This window comes from Numenius arquata, chromosome 6 (assembly GCF_964106895.1).
Source record: "Numenius arquata chromosome 6, bNumArq3.hap1.1, whole genome shotgun sequence".
Classification (NCBI taxonomy): domain Eukaryota; kingdom Metazoa; phylum Chordata; class Aves; order Charadriiformes; family Scolopacidae; genus Numenius; species Numenius arquata.
In genome coordinates this window covers 4,423,684-4,451,282 of record NC_133581.1, presented here as the reverse complement: position 1 = coordinate 4,451,282, position 27,599 = coordinate 4,423,684, and the positions used below count along the sequence as shown (strand labels likewise).

Here is a 27,599-nt window from a genome sequence, read left to right as displayed (position 1 = left end):
GCTATCAGTAACTCATGCTACTCGAGTTGTTATTCATATGGTGAGTTTATTGTGAATGAAGAATACAGACAATGTTTTAATGATACATGTGAAGGCTGTCACCTACGCACTCTGGTTTTCATTGTGTACTTGAGAGAAGCATTAATATAAACAAAGAAGTTAATAATTATATACATCTCCTTTCCCAGAAAATCTCTGAAGCAATTCCACCGGTGTGGCAGATCATTCTGTGCATTTAACTATCCAGTAAATATTTACATTAAAATTTATTTATCCACATTTTAATGATTGTTCTTTGTCTGCATGTTTTATTTTGGTATCTTAAAAATGTGAATTAGTTATATGGTTTTTGGTCTTGAATTTATTCTGTTGGGTTTTTTTAAATTCTTTTAAGGCTAAATACAACCCACCAGAATAATAAAAAAAATGAGAAGAGAGGAAGGGGTAAAGCATTAGTCCTTCTACACTAGTATTTTGGTTTTATTTTGCATTGGAAAATGTTTGTGGAATATACATATTACCTTAGCTGAAATAAAGAAAAATATTTTAATAAGAAAGCGAAAGTAGGTCAGAAAGGTCCAAAATCTAAACAGGTAAGCGTAGTTCTCATAGTACTAGTTTATACTCCATTCTGGAAATAATCTATAATCTAAACACAGTTGGTGTGGTTTTGAGAAGCCTATTTAAAAAGTTTTTTTGCTCTCATTGAGCCTTTCAATAATTTACTTTCATGGTTCAGGTATCAGACTTTGCTAAAACTATGGGCTCCTCTGTACTTGTAGAAATTGTTGCCTTTGGGGCAGATTTGAAGAAATCAGTATTTTTATTAGCGCACAGTATAGTGCATCCAAGTACTTGAAAATTTAAATGTGATAAATTCTGTTCAACTGATTCATAAATTTCAGCTTTGGGTTTTGTTTAATTTTCAGTTACTAGAAAATTATGAACATATTTTTTTCTGTGCGTGTCGATTATTTTATTTTCATTGAAGGTTGAGAAAAGACAATCTTCACTTGGTTGTATCTCCAGGAATATTAGATTGACTATCTTTTTCTTCCTCCAACAAGATTAGTTCAGTTCTTGCTGAAGATGTCACAATAGTTCGAGAAACTGGAACATCAGATGAGGCCTCATCAATTTCAACTTTTTTGTCCTCTGTTGTTTCTTTAGGTGATAAGCTTTCTTGTGCATCAAAAAATACATCAGGTTTATCTGATGGACTATCTTCATCTGAGATTCTTTCCTCTTTATGACCTGTCTCTTCTTTGTCAACAGTCTTAGCCTTTTTGGAAGGAGATGTGAAGCCAAGCTTGGGAAATCTAAACCATCCAGTTTTTTCGGTTTGCTTAGAAGAATCATTATCTGATGTGTCAGCAGGTTTCACGTCTTCTGGAACTGATTTTTTTTCTTCTGTTTTTGGATCTGTGCTTGTTTCATCACCAGAAGATGAAAAGCCAATAGTTGGAAGCCAAAATTTGAATCTTCCAGGAGATCTTTTACTATCAGTCTTTTCAGTGGTTATAACTTTTTCTTCATCTTCTAGTGCTTCAGCTGCATCCTCATCTTTAGAGAGAGGACCTGCAGTTATTCTCTCTGGTGACTTATCAGGATGACTCTCTTCAGGTTTACTGGAAGGCTTCACTTCAACAGCAAAGGTTTTTAACTTTGGCAAACTTACTTCTCCACGAGATTCCTCAGTCTCGCTGTGTGGTTTATCAGATAGTTTAAGCTCAGCACTCCCAGTCCTCCGTGCTGCTGCTCCAAAGCTTTCATCAGCACATTTTGGTTTGCTCACTGATGCATCTTCTGTCAGAGATGGCGGCTGGACTTCTAAGTTGCTATGTGATTCCGGCAACTTCACCTTGAGCAGTGAGAATCCCAGAGTAGCAGTTTTGACTTCTGATGAGAGAACCTCTGATTCTTTCAGTATTTCAGTAGAGTAAATCGCACACCTTTCAATAGCAACATGTTCAGGTTCTACTTTCTCACTCACTTCTTGGCCCTCTACATACGACCAATGAAAGTCTTGCCCTGCATTTGAAAGGGAGGACTCTATGGTAGTAGTGGTAGTAGTCACCTGTGCTGTTTTAATGTCAGGTTCAGTCACTGTTAGAATTTTGCTTTTTGCTTTTTGAATAGCACCCTCTATAGCCTCCGGTGTTACTTCAGTGATAGCAGAACTTGCTTGCGGTTGTCCTGCTTCAATGTCAGTTCTAGATCCCTTTGGATCTCTTGGCACTTCTGACACTGAAACATCAGCTTCAGTTGGGACAGCTTTGAAAGTGAATATTGGTATTTTTAATTTGGGAATTTTTACATTTACTTCTGGGCCACCTTGTGATTTGTCCACTGTTTCCACTGTTACTCTCTTAGATGCTTCCATAAGATCTAGAGTGGAACTTTCCAGGCCAATGGATGTTTTTGATGTTTGAAACTGCATTTCTGCTGTGCCTAATTCAGTTTTAGATACTGAATAAGCTTCCGGCTTTGGCAAATTGATATCATCTTCAAAACCCTTCACTTCTGAATGTACCACTCCAAACTTTGGAATCTTAAACTTGTACGTTTTAATTTTACTTGTTTCTGCTCTGTCTTCTACTTGCACTTCCATCCCTGCAGACTTGTCCTTTTCAATACTTCTCACTTGAAATTTCATTTCAGGATCTACTCTAGCAATTTTAACATCCATTTTCACTCCTGGAACTTCTACCTTTACATCTTCCAGCTTAGCTGTAACATAAACACCATCTTCTGATGTCGTAGACCGTTCAAATTTAGGCCTTTGTAATTGGCTTCCTTCACTGTCTTTTCCTATCATTTTCATCTCGCCCTCTATCTTCCCTTTTTTAATTACTGCCTCTTGATTTTGAATATCTAGCTCTTCCTTTGGAAGACTAACATCTATTTTCTCCTGTGTTGCACCCAGAGTAATCTCAGCTGGTGATGGTTTGCATCCTAATTCTGAAGTCTCTAACTTAGTGGAACTTTCTACTTTTGGGACTGCTGTATCCTCTGATTTGACTTTATGCTCCTGAACAGTCAGAGTACCCGTAGGAAACCTATTTGTTAAACTGTTGTCTTTGTCAGTTTCTGAAGCGCTTAGGTGTGATTTAGACAATTCTGCTGAACACACTGTGAATTTGGAAGTATGCATTTTTTGTTCTTCAGCACCGCGCTTAACTACATCTGCGTAAGTTTCAGTTTTTGGAATATTCACTCTACTATCTGTTCTTTCCGCAGATAATGTAATATCTCCTTCCATCTTTGGCAAGCTAACATCAGAACTCTTCACAGAATCTCCTAATTTTGGAATTCCTTCTTTTCCAACAGTAATTTCAGCAACTGCATGTGGTAACGAGAAAGTATTTTCAGGAATACTGGTTTCAGTTTGTACTTTGGGGGAGGGAATGCCTGCCTGAGTTTTTTCCATACTTCTTTCAATACCAGCATCACCTTTTTTTTCCTTTAAGGATGTCCGGGCAAATGAAGGTATTCTGAATTTTGGCATTTTAAACCATCCCTGATGTTCTTCAGTCTGAACTTCTTCAGGTTTTATTTCATGTTCTTCTTTTAATTTGATTTCTTTCTCTTCAAGGCTCTCAATAGCTCCCTCTGCCATTGGTTTAGACATTGACCAGGGGCTTAGGTCTACCTTTGGAGCTTCAATGCCAGCTGTCAGAACTTGGGGTGTTTTCACCTTAGAAGCACAAACACCTACTCCAGGATCTGACACATCAGATGTAAGTTCTGATGCTGGAACTCCCACAGCAATGTCAGCAATTTCGTTTGCCATTTTTAGCTGGGGTAGCTCAGCTTCTATTTTTGGAGAGCTGATCTCTGTCTCTGGGCCTTTCCCTTTTGTCAAGGAGATTCCAAACTTTGGTTTCTGGAATTTGGGCATTTTAATCTTTCCTTCAGGTCCTTCCAACTTCATCTTTCTTCCATCCTCAACTGATGATCTTTCTGTTACTATTTCAGGGCTCCTCAGATCAGTTGAAGCTTCTACTTTGGGGAACTTAATACCTGTTTTTTGAATGGTATCTTCATCAGTAGAACTTGATTTTAGGACAACCTGTTGGGAACTCCCCTCTAAGGGAGGCAGAGCAGCATCAATCTTTGCTGAGCTGACTCCCACGTTAGTTTGGGAGGCTCCAGTTTCTATTTTGGAAAACTCCAGTGTGGGGTTCTTAACAGCAGCCAGTCTTACGCTTATTTGTGCCACTTCTTCTGCCCTTTCAGAATGACTTCTTTCTATATCAGGTATCTGTATTGAATCATCATCTTGCTTTTCTGTTTTAGGAATAGTAGCTTCAGCTTTTGGTGAGTGTGTCTGAGCTTTGGGAACCTTGATCTTGGAGAGTGAAATTTTAGGCATGACAAATTGAGGCTTTTTAATTGGACTTTTTTGTTCAACTTTTTCTGCAGATATTTCCAGATCAAGGGCTGGCCCAGTACCTTGATCATCAGTTGCAGTTCCTCTCACTTCTGTGTCTATTCTGCCTGATGTTACAGCAAGTTTATGATCTTCCAAGTTTGCTCCAGAATCTGATTTAACACTTGCTTCCTTCTTTGGGGACCAACTGAAGGATGGCAGTTTGAATTTTGGCATTTTGAAATGTCCTTCTTTCTCTTCTCCATCTCCATCTTGCATTATTTCCCCTTTGATTTTTAGTGTTCCATCTGAATCCTGAATATCACTGTCTGGTTTTGGAATAGAAATGTCAGCCAATGGGAGGTGAGCACCAGCCTCTGATGCCTCATGGTCAGCTTTGGTCATTTTGACTTTAGGACTGCAAGTTTCTGTTCCTGTGCCATGTTCCACCTCCAAATTTGGTGCTTCAACAGCAATGTCAGCTATTCCTACCATTGCTTTTAGTCGGGGAACCTTGACTTCTGATTTGGATTGGCTGACCTCCTTTTCTGACCCTTTCCCTTTAGAATGTGTAATTCCAAACTTTTGGAATTTAGACATTTTTGTTTTCCCTTCAGGACCTACAATTTTTGTTTCTACATCACCCGTAGCAATTTCAGTTGATGTTCTTTCAACACTTGTGTCAGGACTCTTTGCCTCAACAGAGCCTTCAGTTACCATCTTGATATCTGAGATGGAGAGGCTGGCATTAACAGCGGCTGATTTGAATGTCAAGTCATCATCTTCACATGTAGGAACTATGACCTCACCTGTAGGCATGCTAATATCTATCTCTGTTTTGGGAGCTTTGACTTCTGGTTTGGAAAATTCCAAAGTTGGGACTGTAACTTTTGGCACTTTTATGCTCATTCCTGCCCCTTCTCCGCTACTCCCTTTCTCAGGCTTCTGTACCGAACCACCTTCTTTTTCTTGTTTGGGACCACAAACGTCAGTTTCCAGTATGGGCTCAGAGATCTGGACTTTTTGACCCTTCATTTTAGGGAATGAGATCTTTGGCATGATAAATTGGGACTTCTTATTTCTGCCCTTTTCACCATCTTTTTCTGTTGATGTATCAAATTCCACATGAAGGTATTCATTGTCAGAGGTAGGAAGTGTTAATTCAGATTCTGTGTCTCCAGATAAAGTAGAAAAAGTGGGTTCTTCCAGATGTTTCTCAGTTTCAGAAGAAGCAATAGCTTCTTTCTTTGGCGACCAACTAAATGAAGGCAGTTTGAATTTTGATGTCTTAAATTTGTTTTCTTTTTCCTCGGTGTCCTTCTGTCCTGAAACTACTTCCTGTTCTGCCTTGGACTCTAAATCTGGGCCATGGATTTCTGCTTCTAATTTCGGCATGGTAACTTCCATTGATGGGAGACTGACATCCAACTTTGGTGCATCGAGAACAACTTCAGATGAAGGCTTGTGCATCTTTACACCTAATTCAGCATCAGGGATCTGAGTGGATTTTTCAATATCAGCATCAGCTACATCAGATGTTATCCTCCCCTTGGAGATTTCAGATTCCACTTTAGGACCAATGTAACTTTCTGCGGGTTTTCCCTTAGACAAAGAAATTCCAAATTTTGGTTTTCGGAATTTAGGAAATTTAACTGTAAACTCTGTGTCACCAACAGATATTTCAGCAGCTGGTGTTTTCCCTCCTGGCTTCAGACCTTCTTGCTCCAAAGAACCATCTTCATTTACAATTACAAAATCTGTTACTGAAATATTATCATCAGCAAGAGATATTGTTGATTCAGATTCTGCAAGATTCATCTGATATTTAGTAAGAGTAATATCCCCTTTTGGTAATGGGGAATCCTGTTCAATTTTAGAAGAACCAATATCAACTTTAGAGAAACCCAAGCTAGGAATTTTGAATTTAGTACTTTTAGAGCCACTATCTCCCTTATCAGAATGCTGCTTAGATCCAACACTGCCTGAAAGAACAGCAGGAGTTTCCTCTGTTACTGAATATGAAAGATTTTCTGACACAGAAACTTCAACTCCAGATTTACGGTGTGTATGAGGTTTTGAACTTTTAGAAAGAGAAACCTTAGGCATTCTAAATAGAGAACTTTTGGCTTTACACATCTCATCCTCTTTCCTGGAGGAAGACTCTGTGATCACTTCAAAGACAGGCGCTTGGATCTCGGCCGTGGGCAGGGTGACGTCGACTTCGGCAGTTCCCGAGGGCACCGTCACCTGGGGCTCCTTGAGGCCGACGTCCACGTCAGTGGCCACGGTGGCCTTGGCCTCTCTGCTGCTGGACCAGCCAAAGGAAGGCATGCCGAACTTGGGCATCTTGAACTTGCCGTCCTTGGTCTTGGCGGCCTCCTTCTCTGGGGCTTTTGCTTCCCCTTCGAGGGTGAGGGCCGCCTCGGGGGCCTGCAGGTCAACGCTGGCCTTTGGAAGGGTGACGTCGACGGAGGGGAGGCTGATGTCCACCTTGGGAGCTTTGATGTCAGCTTTGGGCATTTTGAGGGAGGGCTTCTCCACCTTCCAGCCGGCCCCTTCGGTTTTGGCCCCGGGGACGTCGGCTTTGAGGCCCAGCGCGGGGCCCTCCCCTGCGGCCGTGACGCTGGCGGAGGGGAGGTCGACCTCTGCCGAGGGCAGGCTGACCTCGCCTTCCAGCCCTTCCGCCTTGGGAGGCGACACTCCAAACTTGGGCTTGTCGAATTTGGGCATCTTAAACTTGCCTTTGAGGCCGGTGGCTTCCAGCTCGGCTCCGTCCAGCGAGCCTTCGCCAGAGGGCACTTTGAGGTCTACCTCGGGCGCCTGGAGCTCGAGGGAGCCTTCCACGGAGGGCAGCTTGATGTCGGGGGCCGCGATGGTGACGGCGCCGGCCTTGAGGTCTGCCTCTGGGAGGCTGGCGTCGCCTTTGTGCAGGCTGACGTCTGCGTCCAGTTTGGGAGCCTTGACGGTGGGCTTGGAGAAGACCACGCTGGGCACCTTGACTTTGGGCATGTGTATCTTCATGCCAGCCCCCTCAACTTTGCCGGCAGCCGCCTCCAGGCCACCTTCGGCGTCGGGGCCCTGCAGGCTGAGTTCGCCCTCCGGGACTTCGGCCTGGGCTTTGGGCAGCGAGCCCTCCGCCTTTGGCAGGCTGACCTGCACCTGGGGACCTTTGACTTTGGGCAGCTTGACGCTGGGCATCTTGACGTCGGGCATCTTGAACCGACCTTTCTCGCCTTCTCCTGCGCCAGGCGTCTCGACGGTCACCTCCACGCTGGGCGCTTGGATCTCGGCCGTGGGCAGGGTGACGTCGACTTCGGCAGTTCCCGAGGGCACCGTCACCTGGGGCTCCTTGAGGCCGACGTCCACGTCAGTGGCCACGGTGGCCTTGGCCTCTCTGCTGCTGGACCAGCCAAAGGAAGGCATGCCGAACTTGGGCATCTTGAACTTGCCGTCCTTGGTCTTGGCGGCCTCCTTCTCTGGGGCTTTTGCTTCCCCTTCGAGGGTGAGGGCCGCCTCGGGGGCCTGCAGGTCGACGCTGGCCTTTGGAAGGGTGACGTCGACGGAGGGGAGGCTGATGTCCACCTTGGGAGCTTTGATGTCAGCTTTGGGCATTTTGAGGGAGGGCTTCTCCACCTTCCAGCCGGCCCCTTCGGTTTTGGCCCCGGGGACGTCGGCTTTGAGGCCCAGCGCGGGGCCCTCCCCTGCGGCCGTGACGCTGGCGGAGGGGAGGTCGACCTCTGCCGAGGGCAGGCTGACCTCGCCTTCCAGCCCTTCCGCCTTGGGAGGCGACACTCCAAACTTGGGCTTGTCGAATTTGGGCATCTTAAACTTGCCTTTGAGGCCGGTGGCTTCCAGCTCGGCTCCGTCCAGCGAGCCTTCACCAGAGGGCACTTTGAGGTCTACCTCGGGCGCCTGGAGCTCGAGGGAGCCTTCCACGGAGGGCAGCTTGATGTCGGGGGCCGCGATGGTGACGGCGCCGGCCTTGAGGTCTGCCTCTGGGAGGCTGGCGTCGCCTTTGTGCAGGCTGACGTCTGCGTCCAGTTTGGGAGCCTTGACGGTGGGCTTGGAGAAGACCACGCTGGGCACCTTGACTTTGGGCATGTGTATCTTCATGCCAGCCCCCTCAACTTTGCCGGCAGCCGCCTCCAGGCCACCTTCGGCGTCGGGGCCCTGCAGGCTGAGTTCGCCCTCCGGGACTTCGGCCTGGGCTTTGGGCAGCGAGCCCTCCGCCTTTGGCAGGCTGACCTGCACCTGGGGACCTTTGACTTTGGGCAGCTTGACGCTGGGCATCTTGACGTCGGGCATCTTGAACCGACCTTTCTCGCCTTCTCCCGCGCCAGGCGTCTCGACGGTCACCTCCACGCTGGGCGCTTGGATCTCGGCCGCGGGCAGGGTGACGTCGACTTCGGCAGTTCCCGAGGGCACCGTCACCTGGGGCTCCTTGAGGCCGACGTCCACGTCAGTGGCCACGGTGGCCTTGGCCTCTCTGCTGCTGGACCAGCCAAAGGAAGGCATGCCGAACTTGGGCATCTTGAACTTGCCGTCCTTGGTCTTGGCGGCCTCCTTCTCTGGGGCTTTTGCTTCCCCTTCGAGGGTGAGGGCCGCCTCGGGGGCCTGCAGGTCGACGCTGGCCTTTGGAAGGGTGACGTCGACGGAGGGGAGGCTGATGTCCACCTTGGGAGCTTTGATGTCAGCTTTGGGCATTTTGAGGGAGGGCTTCTCCACCTTCCAGCCGGCCCCTTCGGTTTTGGCCCCGGGGACGTCGGCTTTGAGGCCCAGCGCGGGGCCCTCCCCTGCGGCCGTGACGCTGGCGGAGGGGAGGTCGACCTCTGCCGAGGGCAGGCTGACCTCGCCTTCCAGCCCTTCCGCCTTGGGAGGCGACACTCCAAACTTGGGCTTGTCGAATTTGGGCATCTTAAACTTGCCTTTGAGGCCGGTGGCTTCCAGCTCGGCTCCGTCCAGCGAGCCTTCGCCAGAGGGCACTTTGAGGTCTACCTCGGGCGCCTGGAGCTCGAGGGAGCCTTCCACGGAGGGCAGCTTGATGTCGGGGGCCGCGATGGTGACGGCGCCGGCCTTGAGGTCTGCCTCTGGGAGGCTGGCGTCGCCTTTGTGCAGGCTGACGTCTGCGTCCAGTTTGGGAGCCTTGACGGTGGGCTTGGAGAAGACCACGCTGGGCACCTTGACTTTGGGCATGTGTATCTTCATGCCAGCCCCCTCAACTTTGCCGGCAGCCGCCTCCAGGCCACCTTCGGCGTCGGGGCCCTGCAGGCTGAGTTCGCCCTCCGGGACTTCGGCCTGGGCTTTGGGCAGCGAGCCCTCCGCCTTTGGCAGGCTGACCTGCACCTGGGGACCTTTGACTTTGGGCAGCTTGACGCTGGGCATCTTGACGTCGGGCATCTTGAACCGACCTTTCTCGCCTTCTCCCGCGCCAGGCGTCTCGACGGTCACCTCCACGCTGGGCGCTTGGATCTCGGCCGCGGGCAGGGTGACGTCGACTTCGGCAGTTCCCGAGGGCACCGTCACCTGGGGCTCCTTGAGGCCGACGTCCACGTCAGTGGCCACGGTGGCCTTGGCCTCTCTGCTGCTGGACCAGCCAAAGGAAGGCATGCCGAACTTGGGCATCTTGAACTTGCCGTCCTTGGTCTTGGCGGCCTCCTTCTCTGGGGCTTTTGCTTCCCCTTCGAGGGTGAGGGCCGCCTCGGGGGCCTGCAGGTCAACGCTGGCCTTTGGAAGGGTGACGTCGACGGAGGGGAGGCTGATGTCCACCTTGGGAGCTTTGATGTCAGCTTTGGGCATTTTGAGGGAGGGCTTCTCCACCTTCCAGCCGGCCCCTTCGGTTTTGGCCCCGGGGACGTCGGCTTTGAGGCCCAGCGCGGGGCCCTCCCCTGCGGCCGTGACGCTGGCGGAGGGGAGGTCGACCTCTGCCGAGGGCAGGCTGACCTCGCCTTCCAGCCCTTCCGCCTTGGGAGGCGACACTCCAAACTTGGGCTTGTCGAATTTGGGCATCTTAAACTTGCCTTTGAGGCCGGTGGCTTCCAGCTCGGCTCCGTCCAGCGAGCCTTCGCCAGAGGGCACTTTGAGGTCTACCTCGGGCGCCTGGAGCTCGAGGGAGCCTTCCACGGAGGGCAGCTTGATGTCGGGGGCCGCGATGGTGACGGCGCCGGCCTTGAGGTCTGCCTCTGGGAGGCTGGCGTCGCCTTTGTGCAGGCTGACGTCTGCGTCCAGTTTGGGAGCCTTGACGGTGGGCTTGGAGAAGACCACGCTGGGCACCTTGACTTTGGGCATGTGTATCTTCATGCCAGCCCCCTCAACTTTGCCGGCAGCCGCCTCCAGGCCACCTTCGGCGTCGGGGCCCTGCAGGCTGAGTTCGCCCTCCGGGACTTCGGCCTGGGCTTTGGGCAGCGAGCCCTCCGCCTTTGGCAGGCTGACCTGCACCTGGGGACCTTTGACTTTGGGCAGCTTGACGCTGGGCATCTTGACGTCGGGCATCTTGAACCGACCTTTCTCGCCTTCTCCCGCGCCAGGCGTCTCGACGGTCACCTCCACGCTGGGCGCTTGGATCTCGGCCGTGGGCAGGGTGACGTCGACTTCGGCAGTTCCCGAGGGCACCGTCACCTGGGGCTCCTTGAGGCCGACGTCCACGTCAGTGGCCACGGTGGCCTTGGCCTCTCTGCTGCTGGACCAGCCAAAGGAAGGCATGCCGAACTTGGGCATCTTGAACTTGCCGTCCTTGGTCTTGGCGGCCTCCTTCTCTGGGGCTTTTGCTTCCCCTTCGAGGGTGAGGGCCGCCTCGGGGGCCTGCAGGTCAACGCTGGCCTTTGGAAGGGTGACGTCGACGGAGGGGAGGCTGATGTCCACCTTGGGAGCTTTGATGTCAGCTTTGGGCATTTTGAGGGAGGGCTTCTCCACCTTCCAGCCGGCCCCTTCGGTTTTGGCCCCGGGGACGTCGGCTTTGAGGCCCAGCGCGGGGCCCTCCCCTGCGGCCGTGACGCTGGCGGAGGGGAGGTCGACCTCTGCCGAGGGCAGGCTGACCTCGCCTTCCAGCCCTTCCGCCTTGGGAGGCGACACTCCAAACTTGGGCTTGTCGAATTTGGGCATCTTAAACTTGCCTTTGAGGCCGGTGGCTTCCAGCTCGGCTCCGTCCAGCGAGCCTTCGCCAGAGGGCACTTTGAGGTCTACCTCGGGCGCCTGGAGCTCGAGGGAGCCTTCCACGGAGGGCAGCTTGATGTCGGGGGCCGCGATGGTGACGGCGCCGGCCTTGAGGTCTGCCTCTGGGAGGCTGGCGTCGCCTTTGTGCAGGCTGACGTCTGCGTCCAGTTTGGGAGCCTTGACGGTGGGCTTGGAGAAGACCACGCTGGGCACCTTGACTTTGGGCATGTGTATCTTCATGCCAGCCCCCTCAACTTTGCCGGCAGCCGCCTCCAGGCCACCTTCGGCGTCGGGGCCCTGCAGGCTGAGTTCGCCCTCCGGGACTTCGGCCTGGGCTTTGGGCAGCGAGCCCTCCGCCTTTGGCAGGCTGACCTGCACCTGGGGACCTTTGGCTTTGGGCAGCTTGACGCTGGGCATCTTGACGTCGGGCATCTTGAACCGACCTTTCTCGCCTTCTCCCGCGCCAGGCGTCTCGACGGTCACCTCCACGCTGGGCGCTTGGATCTCGGCCGCGGGCAGGGTGACGTCGACTTCGGCAGTTCCCGAGGGCACCGTCACCTGGGGCTCCTTGAGGCCGACGTCCACGTCAGTGGCCACGGTGGCCTTGGCCTCTCTGCTGCTGGACCAGCCAAAGGAAGGCATGCCGAACTTGGGCATCTTGAACTTGCCGTCCTTGGTCTTGGCGGCCTCCTTCTCTGGGGCTTTTGCTTCCCCTTCGAGGGTGAGGGCCGCCTCAGGGGCCTGCAGGTCGACGCTGGCCTTTGGAAGGGTGACGTCGACGGAGGGGAGGCTGATGTCCACCTTGGGAGCTTTGATGTCAGCTTTGGGCATTTTGAGGGAGGGCTTCTCCACCTTCCAGCCGGCCCCTTCGGTTTTGGCCCCGGGGACGTCGGCTTTGAGGCCCAGCGCGGGGCCCTCCCCTGCGGCCGTGACGCTGGCGGAGGGGAGGTCGACCTCTGCCGAGGGCAGGCTGACCTCGCCTTCCAGCCCTTCCGCCTTGGGAGGCGACACTCCAAACTTGGGCTTGTCGAATTTGGGCATCTTAAACTTGCCTTTGAGGCCGGTGGCTTCCAGCTCGGCTCCGTCCAGCGAGCCTTCGCCAGAGGGCACTTTGAGGTCTACCTCGGGCGCCTGGAGCTCGAGGGAGCCTTCCACGGAGGGCAGCTTGATGTCGGGGGCCGCGATGGTGACGGCGCCGGCCTTGAGGTCTGCCTCTGGGAGGCTGGCGTCGCCTTTGTGCAGGCTGACGTCTGCGTCCAGTTTGGGAGCCTTGACGGTGGGCTTGGAGAAGACCACGCTGGGCACCTTGACTTTGGGCATGTGTATCTTCATGCCAGCCCCCTCAACTTTGCCGGCAGCCGCCTCCAGGCCACCTTCGGCGTCGGGGCCCTGCAGGCTGAGTTCGCCCTCCGGGACTTCGGCCTGGGCTTTGGGCAGCGAGCCCTCCGCCTTTGGCAGGCTGACCTGCACCTGGGGACCTTTGACTTTGGGCAGCTTGACGCTGGGCATCTTGACGTCGGGCATCTTGAACCGACCTTTCTCGCCTTCTCCCGCGCCAGGCGTCTCGACGGTCACCTCCACGCTGGGCGCTTGGATCTCGGCCGCGGGCAGTGTGACGTCGACTTCGGCAGTTCCCGAGGGCACCGTCACCTGGGGCTCCTTGAGGCCGACGTCCACGTCAGTGGCCACGGTGGCCTTGGCCTCTCTGCTGCTGGACCAGCCAAAGGAAGGCATGCCGAACTTGGGCATCTTGAACTTGCCGTCCTTGGTCTTGGCGGCCTCCTTCTCTGGGGCTTTTGCTTCCCCTTCGAGGGTGAGGGCCGCCTCGGGGGCCTGCAGGTCGACGCTGGCCTTTGGAAGGGTGACGTCGACGGAGGGGAGGCTGATGTCCACCTTGGGAGCTTTGATGTCAGCTTTGGGCATTTTGAGGGAGGGCTTCTCCACCTTCCAGCCGGCCCCTTCGGTTTTGGCCCCGGGGACGTCGGCTTTGAGGCCCAGCGCGGGGCCCTCCCCTGCGGCTGTGACGCTGGCGGAGGGGAGGTCGACCTCTGCCGAGGGCAGGCTGACCTCGCCTTCCAGCCCTTCCGCCTTGGGAGGCGACACTCCAAACTTGGGCTTGTTGAATTTGGGCATCTTAAACTTGCCTTTGAGGCCGGTGGCTTCCAGCTCGGCTCCGTCCAGCGAGCCTTCGCCAGAGGGCACTTTGAGGCCTACCTCGGGCGCCTGGAGCTCGAGGGAGCCTTCCACGGAGGGCAGCTTGATGTCGGGGGCCGCGATGGTGACGGCGCCGGCCTTGAGGTCTGCCTCTGGGAGGCTGGCGTCGCCTTTGTGCAGGCTGACGTCTGCGTCCAGTTTGGGAGCCTTGACGGTGGGCTTGGAGAAGACCACGCTGGGCACCTTGACTTTGGGCATGTGTATCTTCATGCCAGCCCCCTCAACTTTGCCGGCAGCCGCCTCCAGGCCACCTTCGGCGTCGGGGCCCTGCAGGCTGAGTTCGCCCTCCGGGACTTCGGCCTGGGCTTTGGGCAGCGAGCCCTCCGCCTTTGGCAGGCTGACCTGCACCTGGGGACCTTTGACTTTGGGCAGCTTGACGCTGGGCATCTTGACGTCGGGCATCTTGAACCGACCTTTCTCGCCTTCTCCCGCGCCAGGCGTCTCGACGGTCACCTCCACGCTGGGCGCTTGGATCTCGGCCGCGGGCAGGGTGACGTCGACTTCGGCAGTTCCCGAGGGCACCGTCACCTGGGGCTCCTTGAGGCCGACGTCCACGTCAGTGGCCACGGTGGCCTTGGCCTCTCTGCTGCTGGACCAGCCAAAGGAAGGCATGCCGAACTTGGGCATCTTGAACTTGCCGTCCTTGGTCTTGGCGGCCTCCTTCTCTGGGGCTTTTGCTTCCCCTTCGAGGGTGAGGGCCGCCTCGGGGGCCTGCAGGTCGACGCTGGCCTTTGGAAGGGTGACGTCGACGGAGGGGAGGCTGATGTCCACCTTGGGAGCTTTGATGTCAGCTTTGGGCATTTTGAGGGAGGGCTTCTCCACCTTCCAGCCGGCCCCTTCGGTTTTGGCCCCGGGGACGTCGGCTTTGAGGCCCAGCGTGGGGCCCTCCCCTGCGGCCGTGACGCTGGCGGAGGGGAGGTCGACCTCTGCCGAGGGCAGGCTGACCTCGCCTTCCAGCCCTTCCGCCTTGGGAGGCGACACTCCAAACTTGGGCTTGTCGAATTTGGGCATCTTAAACTTGCCTTTGAGGCCGGTGGCTTCCAGCTCGGCTCCGTCCAGCGAGCCTTCGCCAGAGGGCACTTTGAGGTCTACCTCGGGCGCCTGGAGCTCGAGGGAGCCTTCCACGGAGGGCAGCTTGATGTCGGGGACCGCGATGGTGACGGCGCCGGCCTTGAGGTCTGCCTCTGGGAGGCTGGCGTCGCCTTTGTGCAGGCTGACGTCTGCGTCCAGTTTGGGAGCCTTGACGGTGGGCTTGGAGAAGACCACGCTGGGCACCTTGACTTTGGGCATGTGTATCTTCATGCCAGCCCCCTCAACTTTGCCGGCAGCCGCCTCCAGGCCACCTTCAGCGTCGGGGCCCTGCAGGCTGAGTTCGCCCTCCGGGACTTCGGCCTGGGCTTTGGGCAGCGAGCCCTCCGCCTTTGGCAGGCTGACCTGCACCTGGGGACCTTTGACTTTGGGCAGCTTGACGCTGGGCATCTTGACGTCGGGCATCTTGAACCGACCTTTCTCGCCTTCTCCTGCGCCAGGCGTCTCGACGGTCACCTCCACGCTGGGCGCTTGGATCTCGGCCGCGGGCAGGGTGACGTCGACTTCGGCAGTTCCCGAGGGCACCGTCACCTGGGGCTCCTTGAGGCCGACGTCCACGTCAGTGGCCACGGTGGCCTTGGCCTCTCTGCTGCTGGACCAGCCAAAGGAAGGCATGCCGAACTTGGGCATCTTGAACTTGCCGTCCTTGGTCTTGGCGGCCTCCTTCTCTGGGGCTTTTGCTTCCCCTTCGAGGGTGAGGGCCGCCTCGGGGGCCTGCAGGTCGACGCTGGCCTTTGGAAGGGTGACGTCGACGGAGGGGAGGCTGATGTCCACCTTGGGAGCTTTGATGTCAGCTTTGGGCATTTTGAGGGAGGGCTTCTCCACCTTCCAGCCAGCCCCTTCGGTTTTGGCCCCGGGGACGTCGGCTTTGAGGCCCAGCGCGGGGCCCTCCCCTGCGGCCGTGACGCTGGCGGAGGGGAGGTCGACCTCTGCCGAGGGCAGGCTGACCTCGCCTTCCAGCCCTTCCGCCTTGGGAGGCGACACTCCAAACTTGGGCTTGTCGAATTTGGGCATCTTAAACTTGCCTTTGAGGCCGGTGGCTTCCAGCTCGGCTCCGTCCAGCGAGCCTTCGCCAGAGGGCACTTTGAGGTCTACCTCGGGCGCCTGGAGCTCGAGGGAGCCTTCCACGGAGGGCAGCTTGATGTCGGGGGCCGCGATGGTGACGGCGCCGGCCTTGAGGTCTGCCTCTGGGAGGCTGGCGTCGCCTTTGTGCAGGCTGACGTCTGCGTCCAGTTTGGGAGCCTTGACGGTGGGCTTGGAGAAGACCACGCTGGGCACCTTGACTTTGGGCATGTGTATCTTCATGCCAGCCCCCTCAACTTTGCCGGCAGCCGCCTCCAGGCCACCTTCGGCGTCGGGGCCCTGCAGGCTGAGTTCGCCCTCCGGGACTTCGGCCTGGGCTTTGGGCAGCGAGCCCTCCGCCTTTGGCAGGCTGACCTGCACCTGGGGACCTTTGACTTTGGGCAGCTTGACGCTGGGCATCTTGACGTCGGGCATCTTGAACCGACCTTTCTCGCCTTCTCCTGCGCCAGGCGTCTCGACGGTCACCTCCACGCTGGGCGCTTGGATCTCGGCCGCGGGCAGGGTGATGTCGACTTCGGCAGTTCCCGAGGGCACCGTCACCTGGGGCTCCTTGAGGCCGACGTCCACGTCAGTGGCCACGGTGGCCTTGGCCTCTCTGCTGCTGGACCAGCCAAAGGAAGGCATGCCGAACTTGGGCATCTTGAACTTGCCGTCCTTGGTCTTGGCGGCCTCCTTCTCTGGGGCTTTTGCTTCCCCTTCGAGGGTGAGGGCCGCCTCGGGGGCCTGCAGGTCGACGCTGGCCTTTGGAAGGGTGACGTCGACGGAGGGGAGGCTGATGTCCACCTTGGGAGCTTTGATGTCAGCTTTGGGCATTTTGAGGGAGGGCTTCTCCACCTTCCAGCCGGCCCCTTCGGTTTTGGCCCCGGGGACGTCGGCTTTGAGGCCCAGCGCGGGGCCCTCCCCTGCGGCCGTGACGCTGGCGGAGGGGAGGTCGACCTCTGCCGAGGGCAGGCTGACCTCGCCTTCCAGCCCTTCCGCCTTGGGAGGCGACACTCCAAACTTGGGCTTGTCGAATTTGGGCATCTTAAACTTGCCTTTGAGGCCGGTGGCTTCCAGCTCGGCTCCGTCCAGCAAGCCTTCGCCAGAGGGCACTTTGAGGTCTACCTCGGGCGCCTGGAGCTCGAGGGAGCCTTCCACGGAGGGCAGCTTGATGTCGGGGGCCGCGATGGTGACGGCGCCGGCCTTGAGGTCTGCCTCTGGGAGGCTGGCGTCGCCTTTGTGCAGGCTGACGTCTGCGTCCAGTTTGGGAGCCTTGACGGTGGGCTTGGAGAAGACCACGCTGGGCACCTTGACTTTGGGCATGTGTATCTTCATGCCAGCCCCCTCAACTTTGCCGGCAGCCGCCTCCAGGCCACCTTCGGCGTCGGGGCCCTGCAGGCTGAGTTCGCCCTCCGGGACTTCGGCCTGGGCTTTGGGCAGCGAGCCCTCCGCCTTTGGCAGGCTGACCTGCACCTGGGGACCTTTGACTTTGGGCAGCTTGACGCTGGGCATCTTGACGTCGGGCATCTTGAACCGACCTTTCTCGCCTTCTCCTGCGCCAGGCGTCTCGACGGTCACCTCCACGCTGGGCGCTTGGATCTCGGCCGCGGGCAGGGTGACGTCGACTTCGGCAGTTCCCGAGGGCACCGTCACCTGGGGCTCCTTGAGGCCGACGTCCACATCAGTGGCCACGGTGGCCTTGGCCTCTCTGCTGCTGGACCAGCCAAAGGAAGGCATGCCGAACTTGGGCATCTTGAACTTGCCGTCCTTGGTCTTGGCGGCCTCCTTCTCTGGGGCTTTTGCTTCCCCTTCGAGGGTGAGGGCCGCCTCGGGGGCCTGCAGGTCGACGCTGGCCTTTGGAAGGGTGACGTCGACGGAGGGGAGGCTGATGTCCACCTTGGGAGCTTTGATGTCAGCTTTGGGCATTTTGAGGGAGGGCTTCTCCACCTTCCAGCCAGCCCCTTCGGTTTTGGCCCCGGGGACGTCGGCTTTGAGGCCCAGCGCGGGGCCCTCCCCTGCGGCCGTGACGCTGGCGGAGGGGAGGTCGACCTCTGCCGAGGGCAGGCTGACCTCGCCTTCCAGCCCTTCCGCCTTGGGAGGCGACACTCCAAACTTGGGCTTGTCGAATTTGGGCATCTTAAACTTGCCTTTGAGGCCGGTGGCTTCCAGCTCGGCTCCGTCCAGCGAGCCTTCGCCAGAGGGCACTTTGAGGTCTACCTCGGGCGCCTGGAGCTCGAGGGAGCCTTCCACGGAGGGCAGCTTGATGTCGGGGGCCGCGATGGTGACGGCGCCGGCCTTGAGGTCTGCCTCTGGGAGGCTGGCGTCGCCTTTGTGCAGGCTGACGTCTGCGTCCAGTTTGGGAGCCTTGACGGTGGGCTTGGAGAAGACCACGCTGGGCACCTTGACTTTGGGCATGTGTATCTTCATGCCAGCCCCCTCAACTTTGCCGGCAGCCGCCTCCAGGCCACCTTCGGCGTCGGGGCCCTGCAGGCTGAGTTCGCCCTCCGGGACTTCGGCCTGGGCTTTGGGCAGCGAGCCCTCCGCCTTTGGCAGGCTGACCTGCACCTGGGGACCTTTGACTTTGGGCAGCTTGACGCTGGGCATCTTGACGTCGGGCATCTTGAACCGACCTTTCTCGCCTTCTCCTGCGCCAGGCGTCTCGACGGTCACCTCCACGCTGGGCGCTTGGATCTCGGCCGCGGGCAGGGTGACGTCGACTTCGGCAGTTCCCGAGGGCACCGTCACCTGGGGCTCCTTGAGGCCGACGTCCACGTCAGTGGCCACGGTGGCCTTGGCCTCTCTGCTGCTGGACCAGCCAAAGGAAGGCATGCCGAACTTGGGCATCTTGAACTTGCCGTCCTTGGTCTTGGCGGCCTCCTTCTCTGGGGCTTTTGCTTCCCCTTCGAGGGTGAGGGCCGCCTCGGGGGCCTGCAGGTCGACGCTGGCCTTTGGAAGGGTGACGTCGACGGAGGGGAGGCTGATGTCCACCTTGGGAGCTTTGATGTCAGCTTTGGGCATTTTGAGGGAGGGCTTCTCCACCTTCCAGCCGGCCCCTTCGGTTTTGGCCCCGGGGACGTCGGCTTTGAGGCCCAGCGCGGGGCCCTCCCCTGCGGCCGTGACGCTGGCGGAGGGGAGGTCGACCTCTGCCGAGGGCAGGCTGACCTCGCCTTCCAGCCCTTCCGCCTTGGGAGGCGACACTCCAAACTTGGGCTTGTCGAATTTGGGCATCTTAAACTTGCCTTTGAGGCCGGTGGCTTCCAGCTCGGCTCCGTCCAGCGAGCCTTCGCCAGAGGGCACTTTGAGGTCTACCTCGGGCGCCTGGAGCTCGAGGGAGCCTTCCACGGAGGGCAGCTTGATGTCGGGGGCCGCGATGGTGACGGCGCCGGCCTTGAGGTCTGCCTCTGGGAGGCTGGCGTCGCCTTTGTGCAGGCTGACGTCTGCGTCCAGTTTGGGAGCCTTGACGGTGGGCTTGGAGAAGACCACGCTGGGCACCTTGACTTTGGGCATGTGTATCTTCATGCCAGCCCCCTCAACTTTGCCGGCAGCCGCCTCCAGGCCACCTTCGGCGTCGGGGCCCTGCAGGCTGAGTTCGCCCTCCGGGACTTCGGCCTGGGCTTTGGGCAGCGAGCCCTCCGCCTTTGGCAGGCTGACCTGCACCTGGGGACCTTTGACTTTGGGCAGCTTGACGCTGGGCATCTTGACGTCGGGCATCTTGAACCGACCTTTCTCGCCTTCTCCTGCGCCAGGCGTCTCGACGGTCACCTCCACGCTGGGCGCTTGGATCTCGGCCGCGGGCAGGGTGATGTCGACTTCGGCAGTTCCCGAGGGCACCGTCACCTGGGGCTCCTTGAGGCCGACGTCCACGTCAGTGGCCACGGTGGCCTTGGCCTCTCTGCTGCTGGACCAGCCAAAGGAAGGCATGCCGAACTTGGGCATCTTGAACTTGCCGTCCTTGGTCTTGGCGGCCTCCTTCTCTGGGGCTTTTGCTTCCCCTTCGAGGGTGAGGGCCGCCTCGGGGGCCTGCAGGTCGACGCTGGCCTTTGGAAGGGTGACGTCGACGGAGGGGAGGCTGATGTCCACCTTGGGAGCTTTGATGTCAGCTTTGGGCATTTTGAGGGAGGGCTTCTCCACCTTCCAGCCGGCCCCTTCGGTTTTGGCCCCGGGGACGTCGGCTTTGAGGCCCAGCGCGGGGCCCTCCCCTGCGGCCGTGACGCTGGCGGAGGGGAGGTCGACCTCTGCCGAGGGCAGGCTGACCTCGCCTTCCAGCCCTTCCGCCTTGGGAGGCGACACTCCAAACTTGGGCTTGTCAAATTTGGGCATCTTAAACTTGCCTTTGAGGCCGGTGGCTTCCAGCTCGGCTCCGTCCAGCGAGCCTTCGCCAGAGGGCACTTTGAGGTCTACCTCGGGCGCCTGGAGCTCGAGGGAGCCTTCCACGGAGGGCAGCTTGATGTCGGGGGCCGCGATGGTGACGGCGCCGGCCTTGAGGTCTGCCTCTGGGAGGCTGGCGTCGCCTTTGTGCAGGCTGACGTCTGCGTCCAGTTTGGGAGCCTTGACGGTGGGCTTGGAGAAGACCACGCTGGGCACCTTGACTTTGGGCATGTGTATCTTCATGCCAGCCCCCTCAACTTTGCCGGCAGCCGCCTCCAGGCCACCTTCGGCGTCGGGGCCCTGCAGGCTGAGTTCGCCCTCCGGGACTTCGGCCTGGGCTTTGGGCAGCGAGCCCTCCGCCTTTGGCAGGCTGACCTGCACCTGGGGACCTTTGACTTTGGGCAGCTTGACGCTGGGCATCTTGACGTCGGGCATCTTGAACCGACCTTTCTCGCCTTCTCCTGCGCCAGGCGTCTCGACGGTCACCTCCACGCTGGGCGCTTGGATCTCGGCCGCGGGCAGGGTGATGTCGACTTCGGCAGTTCCCGAGGGCACCGTCACCTGGGGCTCCTTGAGGCCGACGTCCACGTCAGTGGCCACGGTGGCCTTGGCCTCTCTGCTGCTGGACCAGCCAAAGGAAGGCATGCCGAACTTGGGCATCTTGAACTTGCCGTCCTTGGTCTTGGCGGCCTCCTTCTCTGGGGCTTTTGCTTCCCCTTCGAGGGTGAGGGCCGCCTCGGGGGCCTGCAGGTCGACGCTGGCCTTTGGAAGGGTGACGTCGACGGAGGGGAGGCTGATGTCCACCTTGGGAGCTTTGATGTCAGCTTTGGGCATTTTGAGGGAGGGCTTCTCCACCTTCCAGCCAGCCCCTTCGGTTTTGGCCCCGGGGACGTCGGCTTTGAGGCCCAGCGCGGGGCCCTCCCCTGCGGCCGTGACGCTGGCGGAGGGGAGGTCGACCTCTGCCGAGGGCAGGCTGACCTCGCCTTCCAGCCCTTCCGCCTTGGGAGGCGACACTCCAAACTTGGGCTTGTCGAATTTGGGCATCTTAAACTTGCCTTTGAGGCCGGTGGCTTCCAGCTCGGCTCCGTCCAGCGAGCCTTCGCCAGAGGGCACTTTGAGGTCTACCTCGGGCGCCTGGAGCTCGAGGGAGCCTTCCACGGAGGGCAGCTTGATGTCGGGGGCCGCGATGGTGACGGCGCCGGCCTTGAGGTCTGCCTCTGGGAGGCTGGCGTCGCCTTTGTGCAGGCTGACGTCTGCGTCCAGTTTGGGAGCCTTGACGGTGGGCTTGGAGAAGACCACGCTGGGCACCTTGACTTTGGGCATGTGTATCTTCATGCCAGCCCCCTCAACTTTGCCGGCAGCCGCCTCCAGGCCACCTTCGGCGTCGGGGCCCTGCAGGCTGAGTTCGCCCTCCGGGACTTCGGCCTGGGCTTTGGGCAGCGAGCCCTCCGCCTTTGGCAGGCTGACCTGCACCTGGGGACCTTTGACTTTGGGCAGCTTGACGCTGGGCATCTTGACGTCGGGCATCTTGAACCGACCTTTCTCGCCTTCTCCTGCGCCAGGCGTCTCGACGGTCACCTCCACGCTGGGCGCTTGGATCTCGGCCGCGGGCAGGGTGACGTCGACTTCGGCAGTTCCCGAGGGCACCGTCACCTGGGGCTCCTTGAGGCCGACGTCCACGTCAGTGGCCACGGTGGCCTTGGCCTCTCTGCTGCTGGACCAGCCAAAGGAAGGCATGCCGAACTTGGGCATCTTGAACTTGCCGTCCTTGGTCTTGGCGGCCTCCTTCTCTGGGGCTTTTGCTTCCCCTTCGAGGGTGAGGGCCGCCTCGGGGGCCTGCAGGTCAACGCTGGCCTTTGGAAGGGTGACGTCGACGGAGGGGAGGCTGATGTCCACCTTGGGAGCTTTGATGTCAGCTTTGGGCATTTTGAGGGAGGGCTTCTCCACCTTCCAGCCGGCCCCTTCGGTTTTGGCCCCGGGGACGTCGGCTTTGAGGCCCAGCGCGGGGCCCTCCCCTGCGGCCGTGATGCTGGCGGAGGGGAGGTCGACCTCTGCCGAGGGCAGGCTGACCTCGCCTTCCAGCCCTTCCGCCTTGGGAGGCGACACTCCAAACTTGGGCTTGTCGAATTTGGGCATCTTAAACTTGCCTTTGAGGCCGGTGGCTTCCAGCTCGGCTCCGTCCAGCGAGCCTTCGCCAGAGGGCACTTTGAGGTCTACCTCGGGCGCCTGGAGCTCGAGGGAGCCTTCCACGGAGGGCAGCTTGATGTCGGGGGCCGCGATGGTGACGGCGCCGGCCTTGAGGTCTGCCTCTGGGAGGCTGGCGTCGCCTTTGTGCAGGCTGACGTCTGCGTCCAGTTTGGGAGCCTTGACGGTGGGCTTGGAGAAGACCACGCTGGGCACCTTGACTTTGGGCATGTGTATCTTCATGCCAGCCCCCTCAACTTTGCCGGCAGCCGCCTCCAGGCCACCTTCGGCGTCGGGGCCCTGCAGGCTGAGTTCGCCCTCCGGGACTTCGGCCTGGGCTTTGGGCAGCGAGCCCTCCGCCTTTGGCAGGCTGACCTGCACCTGGGGACCTTTGACTTTGGGCAGCTTGACGCTGGGCATCTTGACGTCGGGCATCTTGAACCGACCTTTCTCGCCTTCTCCTGCGCCAGGCGTCTCGACGGTCACCTCCACGCTGGGCGCTTGGATCTCGGCCGCGGGCAGGGTGACGTCGACTTCGGCAGTTCCCGAGGGCACCGTCACCTGGGGCTCCTTGAGGCCGACGTCCACGTCAGTGGCCACGGTGGCCTTGGCCTCTCTGCTGCTGGACCAGCCAAAGGAAGGCATGCCGAACTTGGGCATCTTGAACTTGCCGTCCTTGGTCTTGGCGGCCTCCTTCTCTGGGGCTTTTGCTTCCCCTTCGAGGGTGAGGGCCGCCTCGGGGGCCTGCAGGTCAACGCTGGCCTTTGGAAGGGTGACGTCGACGGAGGGGAGGCTGATGTCCACCTTGGGAGCTTTGATGTCAGCTTTGGGCATTTTGAGGGAGGGCTTCTCCACCTTCCAGCCGGCCCCTTCGGTTTTGGCCCCGGGGACGTCGGCTTTGAGGCCCAGCGCGGGGCCCTCCCCTGCGGCCGTGATGCTGGCGGAGGGGAGGTCGACCTCTGCCGAGGGCAGGCTGACCTCGCCTTCCAGCCCTTCCGCCTTGGGAGGCGACACTCCAAACTTGGGCTTGTCGAATTTGGGCATCTTAAACTTGCCTTTGAGGCCGGTGGCTTCCAGCTCGGCTCCGTCCAGCGAGCCTTCGCCAGAGGGCACTTTGAGGTCTACCTCGGGCGCCTGGAGCTCGAGGGAGCCTTCCACGGAGGGCAGCTTGATGTCGGGGGCCGCGATGGTGACGGCGCCGGCCTTGAGGTCTGCCTCTGGGAGGCTGGCGTCGCCTTTGTGCAGGCTGACGTCTGCGTCCAGTTTGGGAGCCTTGACGGTGGGCTTGGAGAAGACCACGCTGGGCACCTTGACTTTGGGCATGTGTATCTTCATGCCAGCCCCCTCAACTTTGCCGGCAGCCGCCTCCAGGCCACCTTCGGCGTCGGGGCCCTGCAGGCTGAGTTCGCCCTCCGGGACTTCGGCCTGGGCTTTGGGCAGCGAGCCCTCCGCCTTTGGCAGGCTGACCTGCACCTGGGGACCTTTGACTTTGGGCAGCTTGACGCTGGGCATCTTGACGTCGGGCATCTTGAACCGACCTTTCTCGCCTTCTCCTGCGCCAGGCGTCTCGACGGTCACCTCCACGCTGGGCGCTTGGATCTCGGCCGTGGGCAGGGTGACGTCGACTTCGGCAGTTCCCGAGGGCACCGTCACCTGGGGCTCCTTGAGGCCGACGTCCACGTCAGTGGCCACGGTGGCCTTGGCCTCTCTGCTGCTGGACCAGCCAAAGGAAGGCATGCCGAACTTGGGCATCTTGAACTTGCCGTCCTTAGTCTTGGCGGCCTCCTTCTCTGGGGCTTTTGCTTCCCCTTCGAGGGTGAGGGCCGCCTCGGGGGCCTGCAGGTCGACGCTGGCCTTTGGAAGGGTGACGTCGACGGAGGGGAGGCTGATGTCCACCTTGGGAGCTTTGATGTCAGCTTTGGGCATTTTGAGGGAGGGCTTCTCCACCTTCCAGCCGGCCCCTTCGGTTTTGGCCCCGGGGACGTCGGCTTTGAGGCCCAGCGCGGGGCCCTCCCCTGCGGCCGTGACGCTGGCGGAGGGGAGGTCGACCTCTGCCGAGGGCAGGCTGACCTCGCCTTCCAGCCCTTCCGCCTTGGGAGGCGACACTCCAAACTTGGGCTTGTCGAATTTGGGCATCTTAAACTTGCCTTTGAGGCCGGTGGCTTCCAGCTCGGCTCCGTCCAGCGAGCCTTCGCCAGAGGGCACTTTGAGGTCTACCTCGGGCGCCTGGAGCTCGAGGGAGCCTTCCACGGAGGGCAGCTTGATGTCGGGGGCCGCGATGGTGACGGCGCCGGCCTTGAGGTCTGCCTCTGGGAGGCTGGCGTCGCCTTTGTGCAGGCTGACGTCTGCGTCCAGTTTGGGAGCCTTGACGGTGGGCTTGGAGAAGACCACGCTGGGCACCTTGACTTTGGGCATGTGTATCTTCATGCCAGCCCCCTCAACTTTGCCGGCAGCCGCCTCCAGGCCACCTTCGGCGTCGGGGCCCTGCAGGCTGAGTTCGCCCTCCGGGACTTCGGCCTGGGCTTTGGGCAGCGAGCCCTCCGCCTTTGGCAGGCTGACCTGCACCTGGGGACCTTTGACTTTGGGCAGCTTGACGCTGGGCATCTTGACGTCGGGCATCTTGAACCGACCTTTCTCGCCTTCTCCTGCGCCAGGCGTCTCGACGGTCACCTCCACGCTGGGCGCTTGGATCTCGGCTGTGGGCAGGGTGACGTCGACTTCGGCAGTTCCCGAGGGCACCGTCACCTGGGGCTCCTTGAGGCCGACGTCCACGTCAGTGGCCACGGTGGCCTTGGCCTCTCTGCTGCTGGACCAGCCAAAGGAAGGCATGCCGAACTTGGGCATCTTGAACTTGCCGTCCTTGGTCTTGGCGGCCTCCTTCTCTGGGGCTTTTGCTTCCCCTTCGAGGGTGAGGGCCGCCTCGGGGGCCTGCAGGTCGACGCTGGCCTTTGGAAGGGTGACGTCGACGGAGGGGAGGCTGATGTCCACCTTGGGAGCTTTGATGTCAGCTTTGGGCATTTTGAGGGAGGGCTTCTCCACCTTCCAGCCAGCCCCTTCGGTTTTGGCCCCGGGGACGTCGGCTTTGAGGCCCAGCGCGGGGCCCTCCCCCGCGGCCATGACGGTTTCAATGATTTCTTTTGTTTTCTTTGATGATATACTCACTTCACCCTTTTTTATTTCAGTATATGGTTTTTTAATCTCCATTTTTTGTTCTAGGTCTTTCAAATGATTCTCATTTGCTGAAGCTTTTACAGGTAGATTATTAGTAACTGGATGCTGGCCTTGTAGTAGTTGTTCTATGTCATTGTCATTTGTTATTTCTTTGTTTGTTGTCATTTCATGTTCAGAACTTGGAATTTTCTTGTCTTCTGTTGATATTGCTGGTTTTGTACCTGCTTCTAGGCATGGCACTGTTCCTTCCTTTGGCACTTCTTCTCTGTCACTTACCTGATTTTTGGTTTGCCCTGTCTCATCCCGTGTAGTTGCCCAGGTAAATGTAGGTAATTTAAGCTTTGGCAGTCGGAATTTGCTTTCTTTTCCCTCTACTTCCTTTTCTCCTATCTTCATGCCAATTTCCATCTTCCCGGCGTTATCACTTGTGTGCATGCTATCTTCTTCTGTCAGTTCCTTTTTCACGTTATCTATTGAGTCTACTGTCCTTTCTTCTCTTGGTATTTTCATGTCAGCTTTAGGACTTTTGGTTATTTTGAATGACGGTATTTGCATTTTCCAAGTAGATACTTCAGATTCTGCATCAGGCATGTGAGGTTTTACGTCCAAATTCCTACTGTCCTCTGAACTTATATCAGCTCTTTTTTCTGGTACTGAATGTGGATCATCACTTCCCAGTTTGGAGTTTTCAGTCTCTGGCTCTTTTCTTTTGGTCATTGAAATCCCAAATTTTGTTTTCTGAATTTGTGTGTCGTCTTCTGCTTGTTTTTCTCCTGTTTCAGTTGTGTCAGGTGTTGTGTGTAATTCTGCCTTAACAACGCCTACTTCTAGGCCTTTTACCTGTACAGATCCTTGTGCTGTGTGACCTGTCAAGTCTATGTTAATTCCGCTTTCTCTTTCTCTTTTATCTGATGTTCCCTTCTGTTTCTTTTTTCGTGATTTTGAGGAGGTTTGTGGTGTTTGTGTAGTTGGGCTTTCCTTCAGATCAGGTGTTTCTAAACTGGGCTTTGATATCTCTGTTGTTATAGCTGATACTTCAGGTACAGTAAATTTTGTTGTTGATTCCTTGTCTTTTTCTTTTTTTATGCTTATTTCAACTTCAGGGCATTTTTTTGCATGAGATGGAATTCCATTTTTCATATCTTTGAAGTCTTTTGTTAAAGTTTCATCTACCTCCCCTGTTTTAATTTCATAAGCAGGAGATGTGGTATATTCAACAGTCAGTATTTCAGGATTTTCCAGGCTGATATCTTCTTTATGTATTTTTTGTCTTTCAGATAGCAGTGTCGTTTTTATTTCTTTTTTTGGCTTGTCTTGTGTTTCTGGTTTGGATCTGTGCATTTTGAATCCAATGCTAGGGAACTTCAGTTTCTTTTGGCTTCCTTTTTTTTCTTTGATAGGGACTTCTTGTTGAAATTGAGACTCTGTGTCTGTGCTCGTAGGGGAAATATCCTGTATAGCAGGCTCGTATGCATCAGATGTACTATGAGATCTTCTGTGCCCCAGTATCTTTTTATTTTTAATTGACTGGAATTTTGGCCATGATAATCTATCTTTTTTAGGTCTCTTGCTTCTTCCTACCCTTTGGCTTACAATTAATGTTTCCCTGTCTTCTTCTGAAGTAGCTTTTCCGGAAACATGCAGTGTTTCTTCAGGAATGCTCTCACTGAGGTCTTTTTCCTGAAAAAACAAATAGTAGTCAGAAGATTAAAAGTAAAGCAAATATAGATGCAACACAAAATAAAATACATACTATAAAATATGTAGAAAAATGTGCTTTTTATTCCCAGTATCTACTTGTAATATAAAAAAATCCTGAAAACAGTGTATATTATTCAGGCAGAAATTACATAAACCAAATGGATTATATGTCTGTAATACGTGGATATCTGAAGGTTTATGTATTCTGCAAAACATTGCACTAAATAGAGGTTTCTATATGTATCTTTCTATGTCTATACAAATATATATGTAATATTTATATATATGT

General features: G+C 57.0%; 1 protein-coding gene across 1 annotated transcript in view; it reads right to left on the bottom strand.

Annotated features, from left to right (window-relative positions):
• Window positions 1-40: 40 nt before the first annotated feature.
• The window catches only part of AHNAK2 (AHNAK nucleoprotein 2), a 40,697-nt gene continuing 13,138 nt past the window's right edge, over window positions 41-27,599 (bottom strand). The window contains exons 6-7 of the mRNA XM_074149769.1: window positions 7,540-27,289; window positions 41-6,591 (exon numbers count right to left, since the gene is read on the bottom strand). Coding sequence (XP_074005870.1) covers window positions 1,010-6,591; window positions 7,540-27,289 — 25,332 coding nt within the window. The 3' untranslated portion in view covers window positions 41-1,009. The remainder of the gene's footprint in view (window positions 6,592-7,539; window positions 27,290-27,599) is intronic.